The sequence below is a fragment of the Penicillium longicatenatum genome (genome assembly GCF_028827895.1).
Source record: "Penicillium longicatenatum strain IBT 33135 chromosome Unknown contig_4_segment0_segment0, whole genome shotgun sequence".
Taxonomy (NCBI): domain Eukaryota; kingdom Fungi; phylum Ascomycota; class Eurotiomycetes; order Eurotiales; family Aspergillaceae; genus Penicillium; species Penicillium longicatenatum.
The window spans coordinates 1,506,640-1,522,237 of record NW_026643122.1 but is presented as its reverse complement, the minus strand read 5'-3'; the positions used below and the strand labels follow the sequence as shown (position 1 = coordinate 1,522,237).

At 47.8% G+C, this 15,598-nt stretch overlaps 6 protein-coding genes across 6 annotated transcripts; 1 reads left to right on the top strand and 5 right to left on the bottom strand.

The window, feature by feature from the left end:
- Nucleotides 1-3,745: 3,745 nt before the first annotated feature.
- On the bottom strand, nucleotides 3,746-5,171 carry N7484_007390 (40S ribosomal protein eS4). The gene is made up of 5 exons (XM_057117777.1): nucleotides 5,096-5,171; nucleotides 4,815-4,952; nucleotides 4,466-4,750; nucleotides 4,024-4,318; nucleotides 3,746-3,968 (listed from the first exon to the last, which is right to left on the bottom strand). Exons 1-5 carry the CDS (start codon nucleotides 5,107-5,109, stop codon nucleotides 3,915-3,917), a joined length of 786 nt encoding a protein of 261 aa, XP_056970812.1. The 5' UTR covers nucleotides 5,110-5,171; the 3' UTR covers nucleotides 3,746-3,914.
- Nucleotides 5,172-5,479: 308 nt separating this feature from the next.
- N7484_007389 (aspartate-semialdehyde dehydrogenase family protein) lies at nucleotides 5,480-6,688 on the bottom strand (the record flags this gene model as incomplete). Its single annotated transcript, XM_057117776.1, has 3 exons — nucleotides 5,480-6,288; nucleotides 6,342-6,599; nucleotides 6,658-6,688. The coding sequence occupies 3 exons, from the start codon at nucleotides 6,686-6,688 to the stop codon at nucleotides 5,480-5,482; spliced, it is 1,098 nt and encodes a 365-aa protein (XP_056970811.1).
- A 1,440-nt stretch (nucleotides 6,689-8,128) lies between these two features.
- N7484_007388 (uncharacterized protein) lies at nucleotides 8,129-9,460 on the bottom strand (the record flags this gene model as incomplete). Its single annotated transcript, XM_057117775.1, has 5 exons — nucleotides 8,129-8,555; nucleotides 8,643-9,016; nucleotides 9,084-9,151; nucleotides 9,204-9,240; nucleotides 9,299-9,460. The coding sequence occupies 5 exons, from the start codon at nucleotides 9,458-9,460 to the stop codon at nucleotides 8,129-8,131; spliced, it is 1,068 nt and encodes a 355-aa protein (XP_056970810.1).
- Nucleotides 9,461-10,025: 565 nt separating this feature from the next.
- Nucleotides 10,026-10,831, top strand: N7484_007387 (alpha/beta hydrolase; the record flags this gene model as incomplete). The annotated part of the gene is made up of 2 exons (XM_057117774.1): nucleotides 10,026-10,433; nucleotides 10,508-10,831. 2 exons carry the CDS (start codon nucleotides 10,026-10,028, stop codon nucleotides 10,829-10,831), a joined length of 732 nt encoding a protein of 243 aa, XP_056970809.1.
- A 301-nt stretch (nucleotides 10,832-11,132) lies between these two features.
- On the bottom strand, nucleotides 11,133-12,331 carry N7484_007386 (uncharacterized protein; the record flags this gene model as incomplete). Its single annotated transcript, XM_057117773.1, has 4 exons — nucleotides 11,133-11,464; nucleotides 11,519-11,804; nucleotides 11,976-12,195; nucleotides 12,249-12,331. The coding sequence occupies 4 exons, from the start codon at nucleotides 12,329-12,331 to the stop codon at nucleotides 11,133-11,135; spliced, it is 921 nt and encodes a 306-aa protein (XP_056970808.1).
- Nucleotides 12,332-13,571: 1,240 nt separating this feature from the next.
- N7484_007385 (FAD-binding oxidoreductase) lies at nucleotides 13,572-15,441 on the bottom strand (the record flags this gene model as incomplete). Its single annotated transcript, XM_057117772.1, has 4 exons — nucleotides 13,572-13,724; nucleotides 13,777-13,958; nucleotides 14,021-15,074; nucleotides 15,133-15,441. The coding sequence occupies 4 exons, from the start codon at nucleotides 15,439-15,441 to the stop codon at nucleotides 13,572-13,574; spliced, it is 1,698 nt and encodes a 565-aa protein (XP_056970807.1).
- Nucleotides 15,442-15,598: the final 157 nt, after the last annotated feature.

Below are 15,598 nucleotides of genomic sequence, written 5' to 3'. Positions count from 1 at the left end.
GCTGCGTTGCTAGATGCTGTGTTGCTAGATGAGTGGCCATGTCGGGCCTGAAGTGAGGAGAAATATTTCCGTTGTATAGTGATCTAGGCGGTTGGAAGATCGAATCTTCCGTTCCCATGGACTGCATTTATGCAAATAGCTCAGCACCCGGGCCAGGGGTTTTAAGAGGTATAACACAAGCTGCAGTACATGTGATGCGAGTTGCGCAAGATAGCCTAGCTGGGCAATCAAATCGACAGGATACGAGAAAAATCGAGCATAAAAAGCAAAAAACGAAATCCAAAACCACTGGGAAATAAAAAAAAAGGGTGGAAAAAAAAAAAAAAAAAAAGATAAATTTGAAATTCGAAATTCGAAAAATCGAAAATCGAAATGAATTAGGACACAAATATTAGAGAATTCCACGTATAGGCCAGGGTTTCAGACTTGGCGGGAACAGGAATGGAGAAGCAAGTGTATTAAAGTCGGAATACTCGGAGCCACGGGTAATTGGCTTCTTTAATAACTTGACGTTCCCGCCACGTTGGACTCATCACGAGGAAGAATTATACTTGAAAACGGGGGGCGCTTAGAGTTCCAGCCTGCTGGAGTCCCGGAAAAAGGGGGTAAAGATTAACCATCGAGAAACACGTATGCTTAGATCGGGATCCACCACAAGGAATGTACCTGCTCGTTACCGAATCGATCCCGTGTATTATTATTTTTTAGAATATTACATTGAAATAATCTATGCCGAGCACCCGTTGCAGCCCAGTCCGATTCTTGATATGTCAAATCTTAGTAGGAAACGGTTCCTACCTTATCTGGTCGTTAGAGAAATCGGTTGGGACGCGGTCAACCATCAAAGCTTCTGGAAGATGGCGGGTTTGACCAGAATTGGATGTCGGTCTGAGAGAGAAACAATCACACTGTAGCCAAGTCTATAGGGCATATTACCTGAGTGGCGGCCATCAAGGGTTGTCTTCCTTTGTCCTCCATGAACCATTAGAAACTAACTGTTGTATTTTCCATAGGATTATTATCCCCAATCGAGACTAAATTGGGTTTCCATGAGTTCATATGCAGCAAGTGGGACCGTAATGACCTTAATCCGTAGCGAAGGGCTTCGAGCGATGATCATGATGAAATCCAAATCGAGAACCATTGGTAAATGCAGTGAGGCATCACAAAGTGGAGAACTTCCAAATCAATTACCGTTGCCTTTGTTTTCTAGACATTCTCCTGGAATCGATCAAGGACATTCACTCCAATCAACTCGAAGTCTGCTCCACCCCCTCCTTTTCCGCCGATCGTTGCGGTCTGCGGAGTATAACACCTACACCGCTGGAAACTACCTCATCGATGCTTATTTCAATTTATGATATACTTTGCTTGGGGGAATATTGAGACCAAGACAAAAAAATTTGTAATTTTGTGTGGTCGTGTTGCCCTAAACTTAGTTCCCCTGAAGCGCTGATCATCAATTCCCGAGGCCACCTCCTCAACTTGAGTGCATCCGGGCCCAAAGATCTCCAGGAGACATCCTTGGATCCTGGACACTAAGAATGTTGGGGAAGCTCCTTTAACACTCACCGCTGGAATGGCATCAGCCCCTGTGTAAGGAAAAATAAACTAAAAATCCAATAACCACCATTCCAGTCCTATTGTTGAGAAGCGAACTCGCACGACTTCGGTAACGAGACCACCCTGGAAAGGTAATGGGATGCGCAGGAACGTCACTGAACTCTGTTGCCACGTGAAAGTATCTCAACTCAGGAATTCGACGTTATCATGAACCCAGGTCCAAGGCACTGGAAGCGGGATCTCGGTAGATCCACATGTCCCAGAGCTTGGGGTGGATCTTGGAATTGTTTGACAACCATATCATCTCTATATCCTGAGGTTTGTTCAAGATGCAGTTTTCTGCAGTCCAATAATCGATTTTCAAAATCCAAGATCTCAAATTCTGTTCTCTTCACAGTCGGCGCAGGAGAATAGCTCCGTTCATCATCTCCGAAGCGATCGCGTTCTAGACCCGCCTTTTGCGCAGTGGTCGCTAGTTTTCAGCAATGGAATGGACGTACACTCTCCCCATGCCGGACCACAAAAAAAAAAACAATTACCGTTGTCCATGTGATTATACCTCTGATGTACCTTCGTTAGTGGTCGATCGAGTTATCTAGTGCAGCTCACACTGCACCAACACCCATCAAGCCAGGGATTACCTTCCACCATGAAGGGGCCAGAGCGATCAGCGAAGTTGTACACGACCGCGAACTCCAGGGCCATCTGCCGCGGCGGGAGGCGAACAGCCTACGTATCCTGGAAACCATTTTCTGCAGATGCACTATTCAGCCACTTACACGTAAGGATGATCCTGAGCCAAAAATGCATCTTCAGTAGTACAACCTCAAGTCTTCTTGTGCCAGGAATTCACGGATGCTATGCTGTCGTGCATATTCCGGTTCTCCAGCAATGGAATCCGGAATTTTTTTTACTGTGGAGAAAGAATGGGGTAAATTTGGATGCATCAGATCGCCCATTGACGCTCGAGCACCACTTTAGAATAAATTCCATTGCGAGGTGTAGGGAGGCATAGGGGAGGAGCCATCGCGTCAACACCCTATGATTGTAGCCATTGACAAGATCAGTTGAGCGAGGTCCGTGATCTTGAGCATTACACTCTACTCGTCGAGTGGAAATTGCAGATTAGAAGGAATTTGAGTTCCCACATGTGAGGGGTCCTCTAATACCTCGATCGGCCACGATCGAAGAGGGTCCTGCTGCGACCACGGGAGACCGGTCAACACTAAGTGCCTTTTTTGTAGCCCTTCCCAACCGTCGATGAACAGGTTCATTTCGCATGTCCTTTTTACTTTCTCTCATTGCACAGGAAATTATTTCCGTCCCCGCCCCCTCCCTCCTACTAGCCTAGTCCTTGCAAGCCCGGTTACGGAGTACGCCGGAGCACACATAACGCCTTTGTACGCTTCCCCACATCGAGAATATCTTGGTCGCTGCATCACAGCAGACCCACTGATTGTCAAATAATGGCGTGGCGACGGAGCTATAGGTTTCTTGTGAGCCAGTCGTTGAGTGTTGGTGTTGCATCGCTGGAGGGGCGATCCTCTGCGCATCGATGCAGCTCATCTCCGGTTATATAACACCTCGGCAAATTTCAGCGCGTACTGACCGATCTGGGAGTATCTCCCGGCTTGCTACCAGGCTGTCCTGAAGGTTTAGTTGGCCAATTGACGGTTTAGCGCCGTGCTGGAACTTTGTTCCCCGTGTTTTCCGTGTTTTGATATATATTTTACGCTAAGGCCTCGGGGATGCCGAGGTTGTGGATTTTGAATAAGCTAACTATTGGGCGGTAGTTGATTCTCAGAATAGTTCGCTTAGACAACTCAAACCATTGAGCGGTGAAATCAGCTCTTTACTGGATATTCGTGTCTGCACATGTAGGGTTGTAGATCATGTTCCATAGTTCAGCTTCAATCTAAGTTGTATGGTTGACTACCATGTGGGTACCTGGGCCGATTTGAAATAGTTCATAGCTGAGTGAGTCGAATTGACAAAAGCCACTGCAAGTTCCCCAACCATGGATAAAGATGTTGGTCGACACCGTACTCACATCTCAATTCCAGGGTTTTACAGGGGCAAGCGGAAGAGGTTCAATGGTCAGGCAAAAGAACATTCAGTGTGGAAGAGATTGAGAAGGCGAGGAAATAAGTAATACGATCATTAAGTCATTGAAGAAAAGGTAACGTTAAATAGGTATCATATCACTCGGAACGAGTGCTTTGTTTGCTATGGTTGAAACTACGGAACGTTGCATCAGTCCACAAAGCAGACAAGACGCCGTTTCCAAGCTACAGTTTTGGTTAATGTTTTTTTGTTACACCGGAACACTTCTTGCCAATGTCAGAAGACATTTAGTTGGCAAGAGCGTGGGCGCGGCGACGGTCACGCTCCTCAGCAATGGAGAGCTAGAGGACATGTTAGCTTGTAATCATACTAGAAGAATGTGAACTGTAAACATACCTTGACACCCTTGCCCTTGGGAAGGGAGATCCAGGGCTTCTCCTGGCCAATGACGAAAACGTTGGACTCGCGGGTAGCGAAGGTGTTGTCAATGGCGTCCTTGACGTGGACGATGTTGAAACCACCATCGTGGCGCTCACGGTGAGTGACGACACCAACACGACCCATGTTACGACCACCAGTGACCATGCAGACAACACCGGAGTCAAACTTGACGTAATCGGCGATCTTGCCAGTGGCAATCTCGACCTTGACGGTGTCGTTGACCTTGATGGCGGGGTCAGGGTAGCGGATGCTGCGAGTCACAAGTTAGCAAACCTTTGTTCTTTTCGAAATGGGGCTTACTGTATCCAATATGGAACAGGATGTTCGTTTGTCCTCAACCGATCAACCAAATCATGGTCCAACGACTGAATGACACGGAACTTGGAGTAGAACTCACGTTCGCGCATCGTGCGTAACCAAGAATGGGATCCCGCCCTTGCCAAGCTGAACACGCTTGACCTTGCAGAGCTTGAACTCAGCCTCCTCAGCCTGGATGCGGTGGACGGTGAAGCGACCCTTGGTATCGTAGATCAGGCGGAAGTGCTCGCCGGTCTTCTCGAGGGAGATGACGTCCATGAAGCCAGCGGGGAAGGTGGTGTCGGTGCGGACCTTGCCGTCAACCTTGACCAGACGCTGCATCATGATGGCCTTGGTCTCACGACCGTTCAAGGCGTACTTGAGACTATTAAACAAGCTCAGGTTAGTTTCCCAATCGCAATTGTTGCACAGGAGGTTCGAGGGCGTACCGGTTGCGGATGAAGACGATCAGAGGAAGGCAGTCCCGGAGCTTGTGGGGACCGGGGGAGGCCTTGGGCGCATAGGTTCCGGACATTTTGTCCAGGAGCCAGTGCGAGGGCGCACTAAGGCGCTTCTGGTGCTTCTTACTGGAGGACCATTGTGTTAGTTATGCTGACTTTTCTTCATGGAAAAAAAAATTTCAATGCTCGACAAGCGACGACAGGTGCACAGGAGCAGGCGAGTCGAGTGCAGGAATTTTTGCACAGGCTGAGAGAGGCATGACACTTACGGTCCGCGGCCCATTTTGATGGATTTGTCGAGATGGGAGGTGAGTTGACGGAGTATCGCAATCACCAAAGAAGACGGATCGCGTTGAGGATCAAGGAGACTTCGCTTAGTGTGTGTGCGTTTGAGCCCTAGACACGCTAGTCCACAACGGGGGGAACGCTTTAGCTTATGTCACCAAGATCCACCTTCCCGATTGGGTCATGTAATTGATTTTGACTTTTGGCTTTTCATGCCACGCAGATTGGCAAATTTTATTGCGCGGTATTAGATTAAAATCTTGAAGACTGTTCAAGTCTATTCATTCTATTGAGTCTGTAATCTTGCAGGTTCTGTACCTAGGTATAATTGAACATCGCTGAGAATCCCACTTTTCCATATCTACTTTTTAGATGTAACCTTTAATGACAGCCACCTCGGCGTTCAGGATCGATGATCCAGCAGCGCCGATAACTGTGTTGTGAGAGAGAGCAGCAAATCGGATGTCGAAGAAACCGCCCTTTGCTCCCTCGCGAACGCGTCCAACGCTAACAGTGTATCCGCCGGAGATGTCACGGTCCAGGCGGGGCTGCGGGCGATCGGGCTCATCAAACACCTTGATCGCGTCGGCAGGCGCGGAAGGTGCACCAAGTTTCTGGGCCTCAGACTTGTAGTCACGCAGAGCCTGCACGACCTGCTCCGCGCTGGGAATAGTTTCACGGTTTTTGAAACGCAGAGATACGAATGCCATGTGGCCGTCAGTGACACCAACGCGAGTGCAGGTGGCGCCAATGCGGAGTCCAGCCTGCTCGTCAAACCCAGTGGACTCGGCGTTCAGGCCACCCAGAATCTTTTGAGCCTCGTTCTCTAGTTTATCCTCCTCGCCGCTGATGTAGGGAATGACGTTGTCGATAATATCCATGCTGGGCACACCGGGGTAGCCAGCTCCGGAAGTAGCCTGCTCGGTGAAAACCTCTACCTCCTCGACAAGGCCGAACTTGGCCTGCAGGGCAGCGAAAGGAATGACAACGCCAATGACGGCGCAGTTTGAGTTGCAGATCAGGAATCCCTTCTTGAGGCCGAAGTGCTTGCGCTGGTGCGGGATCAGGTCCATGTGGTCGGGGTTCACGGTGGGGACGACAAGGGGAACGATGGGATCCTTGCGGTAGTTCTTTGCGTTGGAGAAGACGGGGATCTCAGCCTTCATGAATTCCATCTCTGCAGAGACCATCAGTGCTGTTTCATTATCCTACATTGCCAGTAAAGCTTACCAGTCTCGCCGGCGATGTCACTGTTCAAACCAGAGAAGACAAGGTCACAGTCCGCAAAGTCCTTGGCTCTGCAGTCGCGCACAACGAGGTTGCTGAGCTTCTCTGACATGGGAGATGACTGCTTCCACCGCACGGCATCTTTGTACTTCTTGCCTGCGGAGCGCTCCGAGGCACCAAGGGCATGCAGTTCGAGGAAGGGGTGGTCGGCAAGCAGGAGAATGAAACGCTGACCGACAGAGCCGGTGGCACCGAGAACACCTAGCAGATGTTAAAATTGGCCCTGAGTGAGGTCATTGAGTCAAACTGCAAAACTTACCGCACTTCTTCTTGGGGTATGGGGTGGCCATCTTGAACCGGATATGTATAGGAGGGGTTGGATGATCTTGACGGCAGTTAGCTTGACGGAGTCAAAGATAAATAAAACAAGAAGTTTCAAAAGTGGAAGCCAGATCCATTCCTGTATCTAATCGTGACCATGGCGTTGTGAGTCAAGGCGCAGTCCAGTGCCCCGCATAGTGGATTGGATCGGATACAGGGCATGGAAAGCCCCAATCGCCTCCTAGGTGCCACATAAGATTCAGGGTATCATGTTCATAGAGGAGAAACAATGTGAACTCATCAGTACCTACCAATTGCGTGTTGTTGAGGTTGAAATGTGGCGAACTGATTCGAATGCGATATCGCCAACCCCGCGATGAGTAAGCCGCCCTGGATCCTTCATTTTCTCCTCCCCGATTGGTTTCTCAACACTACACAAGCCCCATTCCACGGTTAAGTTCGGAGTTGGTGGTTGTTCTCCGGAAAGGCTTTAAATGTCTCAGAAGTTTAATTATTGTGTCCTTTCAATGACGTTCATCTCCTCGATAGAACTTGCTGGATCGTGGCCTCTACGTTGCGCTTTCCCAGTCCAAGAACCCGCGAATTGAATTTGCCAAATCTCTCTCTTTGGTAAAGTTTGCATGGAGACCAGACGTTTTTCCACGATTAGTCCCTCGAGAGTAACATGAAAACATAGCTGGAAACTCGGCCTTCAAGCTTCTTGGATGCCTCACTATTTATTGTATCCGTCGTAGCGTCAATGATCGTCCTCTTGGCTCCCTGTGCCTTTGCTTAAGCCGTGGAAATCTCCGGCTGGGTAGTCTGCACAGAGGTGACGTAGAAGTGCTTGTTGCATTATTTTTCTTGATTATAGGACAGAGAAAACCGACCCCGTGGGCTCTTTTTCGAAGGTGAGTGTACAGCTTTTGTCACTGCCATCCCAGATCGTGGCAATACAGTATGCAGTATCCAATTCAAGGAGTCTGATCAAAGCGCCCAGTTGAGAGAAAGCTTATTCTATACCTTTGTTGTGATTCTCCTGGTGAGCAATTCCAGCCCTGTAATGGGTTACCTAAGATGGTAAGTCTGGTACGTTGTTTCCTAGCTGTACTGCTATGGGATTTACTGAGTGGCTTGTAAACGTATCAAAAATTCATGGCTCTGTGGTCACTTTACGCAACTCAACCCAAGGCCTCAAGCCATAGCTATCAGAATGCAATTTGTCATATGCACTTATCTCAAGCACAGGAAAAAAAAAAAAAAAAAAAAAAACAGAAAAAGTAGATCAATAGTTCAACAAAAACAAATTTCAATCACAATACTTATGAGACACGCGCGGTTAAGTTCTTCCAAGTTTCAAAATAGAATCTATGCCCGTTAATAATCTATATTAATAACGCTATACTTAGTCATATTAGTACTTCTCATACATCTTTTTTATACACAGCCAGCTGTCCATAATCTATCCGTCAAGCTGAATCACTATCGCGATCAGCACTTATCATCGTCCATCCTTTGCCTTTCAAATGCGAACTTCCTCGAGGGCTCATATCCTCCAAGGCAAAGCTTGCATTACTAGCACGATGAGCACGAGCATGGTCTATTTGAACAGTGATATTGCTTCCACCGTTCACGGAACGCGTGGTTGCATCGGTTCGCGAAAGCCCTTTGCCCTCCGATTGAGTCAAGTTGGACTTGGTTAGCGATTTAGCGGTGGAGACAAGGCCTCTAGTACAGATCTTGACTAGTGGAGCGGTTGTGGGTAGACAGGCTGAAATGACTCCGGCTGCGAGCTCGACAACACACCACGTTTGTGCGTCAGCAAGCGTCCAGGCAACATCTGTTATGTCGAAAGAGAAGATCAGCGTAAAGCGATAGATGCTAGCAAAAACGACGCTATGTATGTTGTTAGTAGGTGTTTCTGGAATATATCCACGTCTCGCAGGCAGCTGGAGAAGGGGTTGACGCTTTGAGAGCACATACAAGCTTCCGGTCAAAAACACTGCAATGACCGATACACGTTGCCATATTCTTGCTTGTAGACCCCAAATGAGCTTCGAGGGCAGGGCTAGAATAAATATGTCCACCACAAAATTTGGTACGCCATTGCCGATGAGTGCCCCTTTAAGGCTAATGCAATGGCCTGGTAGTGTGGGGTTATAGGCCTTGGCGATCGGGGTGCATTGGAAGATAGCCAAGAGATCGATTGAGATAACCCAAGCAAGAGTGATGGCGGCGAGAATTAATCCGCCAATTCTCACATATCGGACGGGGAAGATTCGGTGGTACATCAAAAGTACTGAAATTTTGATGATGCCGGCCGTAGTAATGTAGAGAGGCTCGAAGGCATAGACAAGCTGCGGAAAGAAAACATTAGCGATATATTCAATTGTGAGAGCATTGAAATCAAGTTCCACTTCCTACCTTGAAGAATGCTTCCTGTCTGTTGGCAGGGATGGTGCTAGTGTGTCGGCCCATGCCATATTCAACGCCTGTAGGTATTGTTAGCTCCAATGTGTGCAATGGTGTCTAATGGAAACATACAAGCAAGATTAACCCCTGCAACAACCAATACTAGAACCTAAGTGATGTTAGACCCGATCACCAGAGACTTTTAGTACAAAGAAGAGGAGGCTCACGAGTCCTACAATCAGGGTCATATCGTCAGGCCCCAGATGGATCTTTTTCACTCGCCGAGCAAGTAGGCGAAGAAATAAGAAGACAATAGCCAAAACAGCTAGCACAATCGTTGTGACACGCTGTTTTGACTGAGTACTTGCCTCCTCATAGCCAGACGCCATTGTTTTTTTCTTTTTTTTAGGAATCTTTGACAGGCCCTGGGGAAGGCACCAGAAAGTTTGGGCAGACCCCTGTGAAAAGGAAATCAGAGATTGGACAAACATGATCGTGCTCACCCAAAATCCACGACGCTAAATGGGGCGGGCCAAGAAACTAATGTCAGGACGGTTCAAAAACCGGTCCGTGATAGGTACAATATCCACACTAATAACCGAGGCCTTGGACCGCTTCCCCGGATCTATGATAATTGCTCGATATCAACTGTGGCACGAGCCACAGGACCCATAAGCGGCCCACAAAGGGCCTAGTTCATCCTGACTTGAGAACTAGCGCTCCTTCTCGGTTCAATTTCGAGGTTCATCGGCCTTAACGCCAAGAACGTCCAATGTCAACGTTCACACTAATCGTTCATTTCGGCCCACGTATATCCGGAATTCCCCCACCACGACGACGCTAGTATACCGGACAACCCGCCCCTGAAATATGGTCAATTGCCCTCTGAAAGAGATTTTTTCTTACTTTTCGTAGTCCAACCTCTTGACTTGTATTTGAAATTACTATCTCGGTATGAATAACCCAACAATTGTCTTCTCGCTCGGCGCCTGGATTATTCCGGCTGTCTTTGATGCTACCCGCTCCCGGCTGGATGTCCTCGGATGTCCTTCTGTCTGCCCCGCTCACCCTTCAATTGGTGCGGAGCCCCCTACTAAGACACTGTTGGATGATGTCGCCTCACTCCGTGAGGTTTTGGTGAAGCTCGCGGATGACGGCCAAGATTTGGTTGTTGTGGGTCACTCCTACGGTGGAGTCGTTGCCTCATGTGCCGTTGTAGGGCTGAGCAAAAGTGCCCGTGCCAAAGAAGGAACAGCGGGTGGTGTGATCAAGGTGGTCTATCTTGCCGCATTTGCTATTGATAAGGGACAGAGCTTGCTGGGCATGCTGGGCGGAAACTATCTGCCCTGGATGAAGGTAGAAGTATGTATACCCCTGAAAAGATGATGCTACCCAAAATGGTTTGAATTGAAAAAACATTTCTTACAAGCTTTTAGGGTGACTACGTCCTTGCAGATGGTGCTGGAGCAGTTGGTTGGCAAGATCTTCCCCTTGAAAAACAAGAAAAGTGGAACGCATTGTCACTGCACACTTCCCGTGCAGTCTTTTCCGGCGAGTCAACATATGAACCCTGGAGAGATATTCCCTGCGCCTACATCATTTGTGAACAAGATCATGCTCTGCCTCCTTCTTTCCAAGAGCTATTTGCTTCCAAGATGGGTGGCCCGGAAAACACCTACCGTCTCCCAAGTTCGCACTCCCCATTTTTGAGTATGCCAGAGCGTTTGGCAGATCTCTTGCATCAAGTTGTTAAGGCATAAGCAATTTTGAACTATTACTTCGGCGGCTTCCGTTGTAATTATCAATATGTTCATTAAGAAAACATACAACGTTTTATTGTTTATTTATCGATGTACCAAGGTTGAACCTTAGCACACGCCACGTTCTGTCAAATCAAACCTTAATCGAAAAAACCACAAGAGCGAACCTTAAACTTGCAATGGCGAGGGATGAGTAATCGTTGGTTCATTTGTGCAAGTATGCATATACTGAACTTTGAATTTTGTTCACAATTAATCTGCAATAAGAAATCTACCAGTCGTTTCACATGTCAGTCATTTTTCAAAGTTTGTACCTGAAACTCGGCGCCTTGTCACCCAAGTCAACCAACTGATCCGAAGTGTACTGATAAACGCTATCAGCCTCCGCTTCCCTCTTTGCATTCACTCGGCGACATATAAAGTAGTATAATATCATAGTGAAAAGCCCCAATCCAGCAAAAACTAGCACCAAAGCGTGCCCCAAACGATATCTCGGAGCATCACTGCCCCGGTAAAAGTTCGACGCCGCAGCTCCACCCATGGTACCGAAGCCCATTTGGATAGCCATACCAACGGCTCGCTTTGCATTGGGTGCCCAGTTATTTGAAGACAGGGCTAGAAGGCCCGGGATAGCTAAGAGCAGGCATTTAGTTAACGTATTAAAACAATGTATTGGCGATTCCATACCTGGATAAATTCCACATGCAGCCACGAAGCATCCCGCATATGTCAAGCCGGGTAAGAATGTGGGCGGAACAACTGCGATGAGATACCCGACAACTGTGGCAGCATAGCAGGCAAAAGTGAAAAAACTTCGTTTACCCGTTTTATCTGCAAGATAACCGACTACAATACAAGATATGGTGGCGGCCGCATAAATTGGAATTGTCAAGAGTTGAGCAATGGCAGCTGAATAGCCGAGTCCGCTAATGATGGTTGGGAGGAATAATGATAGTGCATAGACTGCTACGGCCTGTCCATGACGTGTTAGTCAAGCGAGAATTGGCTAGCACTCTATACTTACAACTCCCCAATAACCAAGACAGTGAAACCAGGTCTTGGTGGCATTGTCAGTGATATTTTCTCTTTATTGAAGGATAGAGAGGAAGGATTGAGGAAGGGATAATGGATGGAAGGAACGCACTTGCCAATCAAAAGCTGCATTCATAACATGCTTCCATTTGAAAGAGTTCTCACCCCCCAGTTGCGCATTTGTGAAGATCTCAGTATGTGGATAACTCAATGCATCCAGGATAACCTTCTTCTCGTCTTTGGTGAGAAAAGTTGCAGTGGCTGGCTCATCCCAGACAAAGAAGTATGAAGCAACAGCAACAACAACAGTCAGAATTCCCTCGAGAATAAAGCTGCCAGGAGTTAGAAAATTCATGCCACAATGCGAGTGAAAGTGGATTCATACATCCATCGCCAGCCCTCGAGACCACCAACACCATCCATCATACTGATCAGATAAGCCAGAAGGCCAGAAAATGCACCAGCCATTGATGCAGACGCGAAAATCAGAGCAAGTCTAAACTGAGCATTCGAGCGTGGATACCTGTCTTTGTGAGCGAATACATCAGAGTAGTGGGATATTGAGAGTGTTACCAGAGGGAGATGTAGAAGGCCAGACCGGGAACTGCAAGTACATAAGTAAAACCACTTGGTAAAATGCGATATTTTATACCGGGTAGAGAGCAACTTACATAGACCTGCCTCGGCGAGCCCTGCAGTAGGAAAATCCAAGACATTAGACAGATATATCAAATTAAATGCTCATCTCACCCACCTAGAAAGAATCTTGCCGCCAATAGACCAGAATAATTCTGAACGATCCCAGTCAAAGTCATCACAATCCCTGAAAATTCTTCAGTTGCAGACCCCCATATCTGGGCAAAATATCATACCCCATGCAACCATTATAGATGGAAGCCAAATACTAGGCTTGAATCGGACCAGCAAAAGATTGCAGACAGGCTCAGTGAAGGAATAAGGAAAGAAAAACACTGTAAGGCACCTGCACTAGAATTAGTTTACTGCACTAAGCCGCCATTATCTCACCCACCAATTATATTGGTTGCCGACCAGTCCCAAGTCAGTGGCCATTCCTTGAATCTTTGCATTCCCGATGCTACCTATTTCAACAGATTAGCATACATTGAAATTTACAATGGCGAGAACGTTTCTTGCCTCGGTCCAAAAAGCTCAAAAGGTACAAAGTAGCTAAGATGGGAATCACTCGAAGATCGACCTTGCGTAAGATCCTGTTGTATTCCGATGGTGAAAGTTCTATCACGGTAGTTCCGCTTTGTTTAGATGAAAGCTTCTCACGGAGCTCGATATGGGCTGAATCAGATAGCTTAGACTCCATTGTATTAAGCCGACAAGAAGTATTCTTCCGGGATCTCACTTGTGGTGTTGGAGAAATTGAAAACGTGAGGAAGATCCGGGGTTGGGGGAAGAGTTAAAGTATGCGGGGCCTGTTGATCTCCGCTTTCTAGGCATGATCTTCCCTTGCATGGCTTGCCCTCCGACCTCGGCCATTTTGCAGGATACATCTCGGCCTCAAAGCCGGATTCTTGGCATTGTGATCTATACTCCTGATTTCTATGCGGGTGTACATAGTGATTATTTCCACGCAATGTACCCGAGGTATTTATTATTTTTACTATGTGCAATAACTGAGACATCTGGGCACTTTCTCATTTGGGGAGAGGGAATTTATTGGTCTCTCGGCTCACTTTCACGAATCCCTCTCCAAATCAAAGATCTTACCAGGGTTCAGGAGCCAATGCGGGTCAAGGGAGCGCTTTATACCGCGCATTATATCAATGGTATCCTCTCCGAGTTCCTTTTTCAGTGATCCCTTCTTACCAAGACCAATACCGTGTTCACCCTGCAAAGGATATTAGTTCTCAAGATCTTTATTCTGGTGGGATAGATCATACCGTGCATGAGCCCTCCATCTCGAGAGCGCGATTTACCATGTCATATACGACCTTCTCTACTCGCTCCTTCTGATCCGGGTCTTGACGGTCAAACATGATGCTAGCGTGAAAGTTTCCATCGCCGATATGTCCGAGGATGCTGGCAAATAGACCAAGATCAACCAGTTCCTTTTTAGAGATTTCTATGATACCAAGGCTGTCAGTATATACCATCTGACCTCGAAGGTATTGGGGCCGAACTTACCAATAATTTCGGGTAATCTGGATAGAGGCACAGCGACATCCGTCGACCAGACATCAGAGCCTTCCGGGCGGAGCGACATCATACTCCACAGTGACTGCTTACGTGCCGACCAAAGGTCATGAGCTTCTTTCTCATCCTTGGCAAACTCAACGGATGAGGCATGGTTGATCTTAGCGAGTATCGTCGTCAGATTGACACTGTCAGCGACACCGGCCTTAGTTCCGGAGAACTTAAAGAAGAGCGTAGGAGCTACAGTCCACGAGCGCCCAGTCCCACCTGCACGGTTGATCACATCCATTTGCACATCATCCAATATCTCCATGCATTGCACGGAGATACCCTTTTTGATCAATTGCATCGCAGTAGAAGCACAGTCACGAATAGTCGGGAATGTCACAACCCCAACTCGGGTTTGTTCAGGAATGGGAGCCAGCTTCAACGTGGCCTCCGTAACAATTCCCAACGTTCCCTCAGACCCCACAAACATGCCCGTAAGATTATACCCAGCGGATGTCTTGCGCGGCCGTCTCCGAGTCTTGATCACTCGGCCATCGGCAAGAACAACGGTAAGATTGATCACCCAGTCTTTCATCGTTCCGTATCGAACAGCATTTGTTCCACTGCAATTCGTGCCAACCATACCACCAATCATGGCGGATGGGCCTGGGTCGACAGGGAAGAACAGACCCGTATCCTTAATCTGCTCATTCAAGTCCATCCACTGTATAGAAGGCTGCACAACGATATCTAGATCGTCCTCGTGAATCGTCAAGATTTTATTCATCATAGCGAAATCAATGGTCATGCCGCCATAGGGCGCGGAGAAATTGGCCTCTAAACTAGACCCGCCGGAGTACGGGATCATGGGCATTCGGTACTTGTTGCAGACCTTTGCAATCTCCGAGACCTGCTCAGTCGATGTCGGGTATGCTATGGCGACCGGGAGGCGGTCGGCATTGAGAGTTGACCACTCCGAATATCCGTGTGATTGAAGGTCGCCTTCATCGGTGCTGACCGCATCTTCGCCTAGCTTAGCTCTCAATTCTGCGATCGCCTATTGATAATCAGTCAGTGAACCGGCAAAGAAAGAGACCTTTTTTTAGTCGTGATACCTTTTCAAAATCCTTCAATGATCCATACTGCGCCTTTGTCGCCGGTCGAGGTGTCTGGTTGTACGAGGCAAAACTGTAACCCAACCCCGCAGCAAATGCGGAGACAAGAAATGCTCGCGCCGGAGTCCAGAAAGAATTATTCGGCGATGAACCAGAGCTTGAAGAGCTCTGTTGGGTGTTGCCGGTCTGGGTAATTGAGCTATTTGCCCGAATTCCGCCAGGCAGGAATTGGGATTGGGAGGTCCGGGGACGGCAATGGGGTATGCGGGGAGTGGAGAAGCCCTGAGGGATTTTGAGCGTGACTCGCATGGTAAATATCTATTGATGTTTGAAGGGTAAAGAGGAAAAGAAAAATGCAAAGGCCGGAAATGTAGACATTTCTGCGCTAGAATTCCGTGGATCTCTTTCTCGAGCTCGGTTAATGCTTACGACATATGCGAGCTCTATGAGGTGTGCAACTAACCGC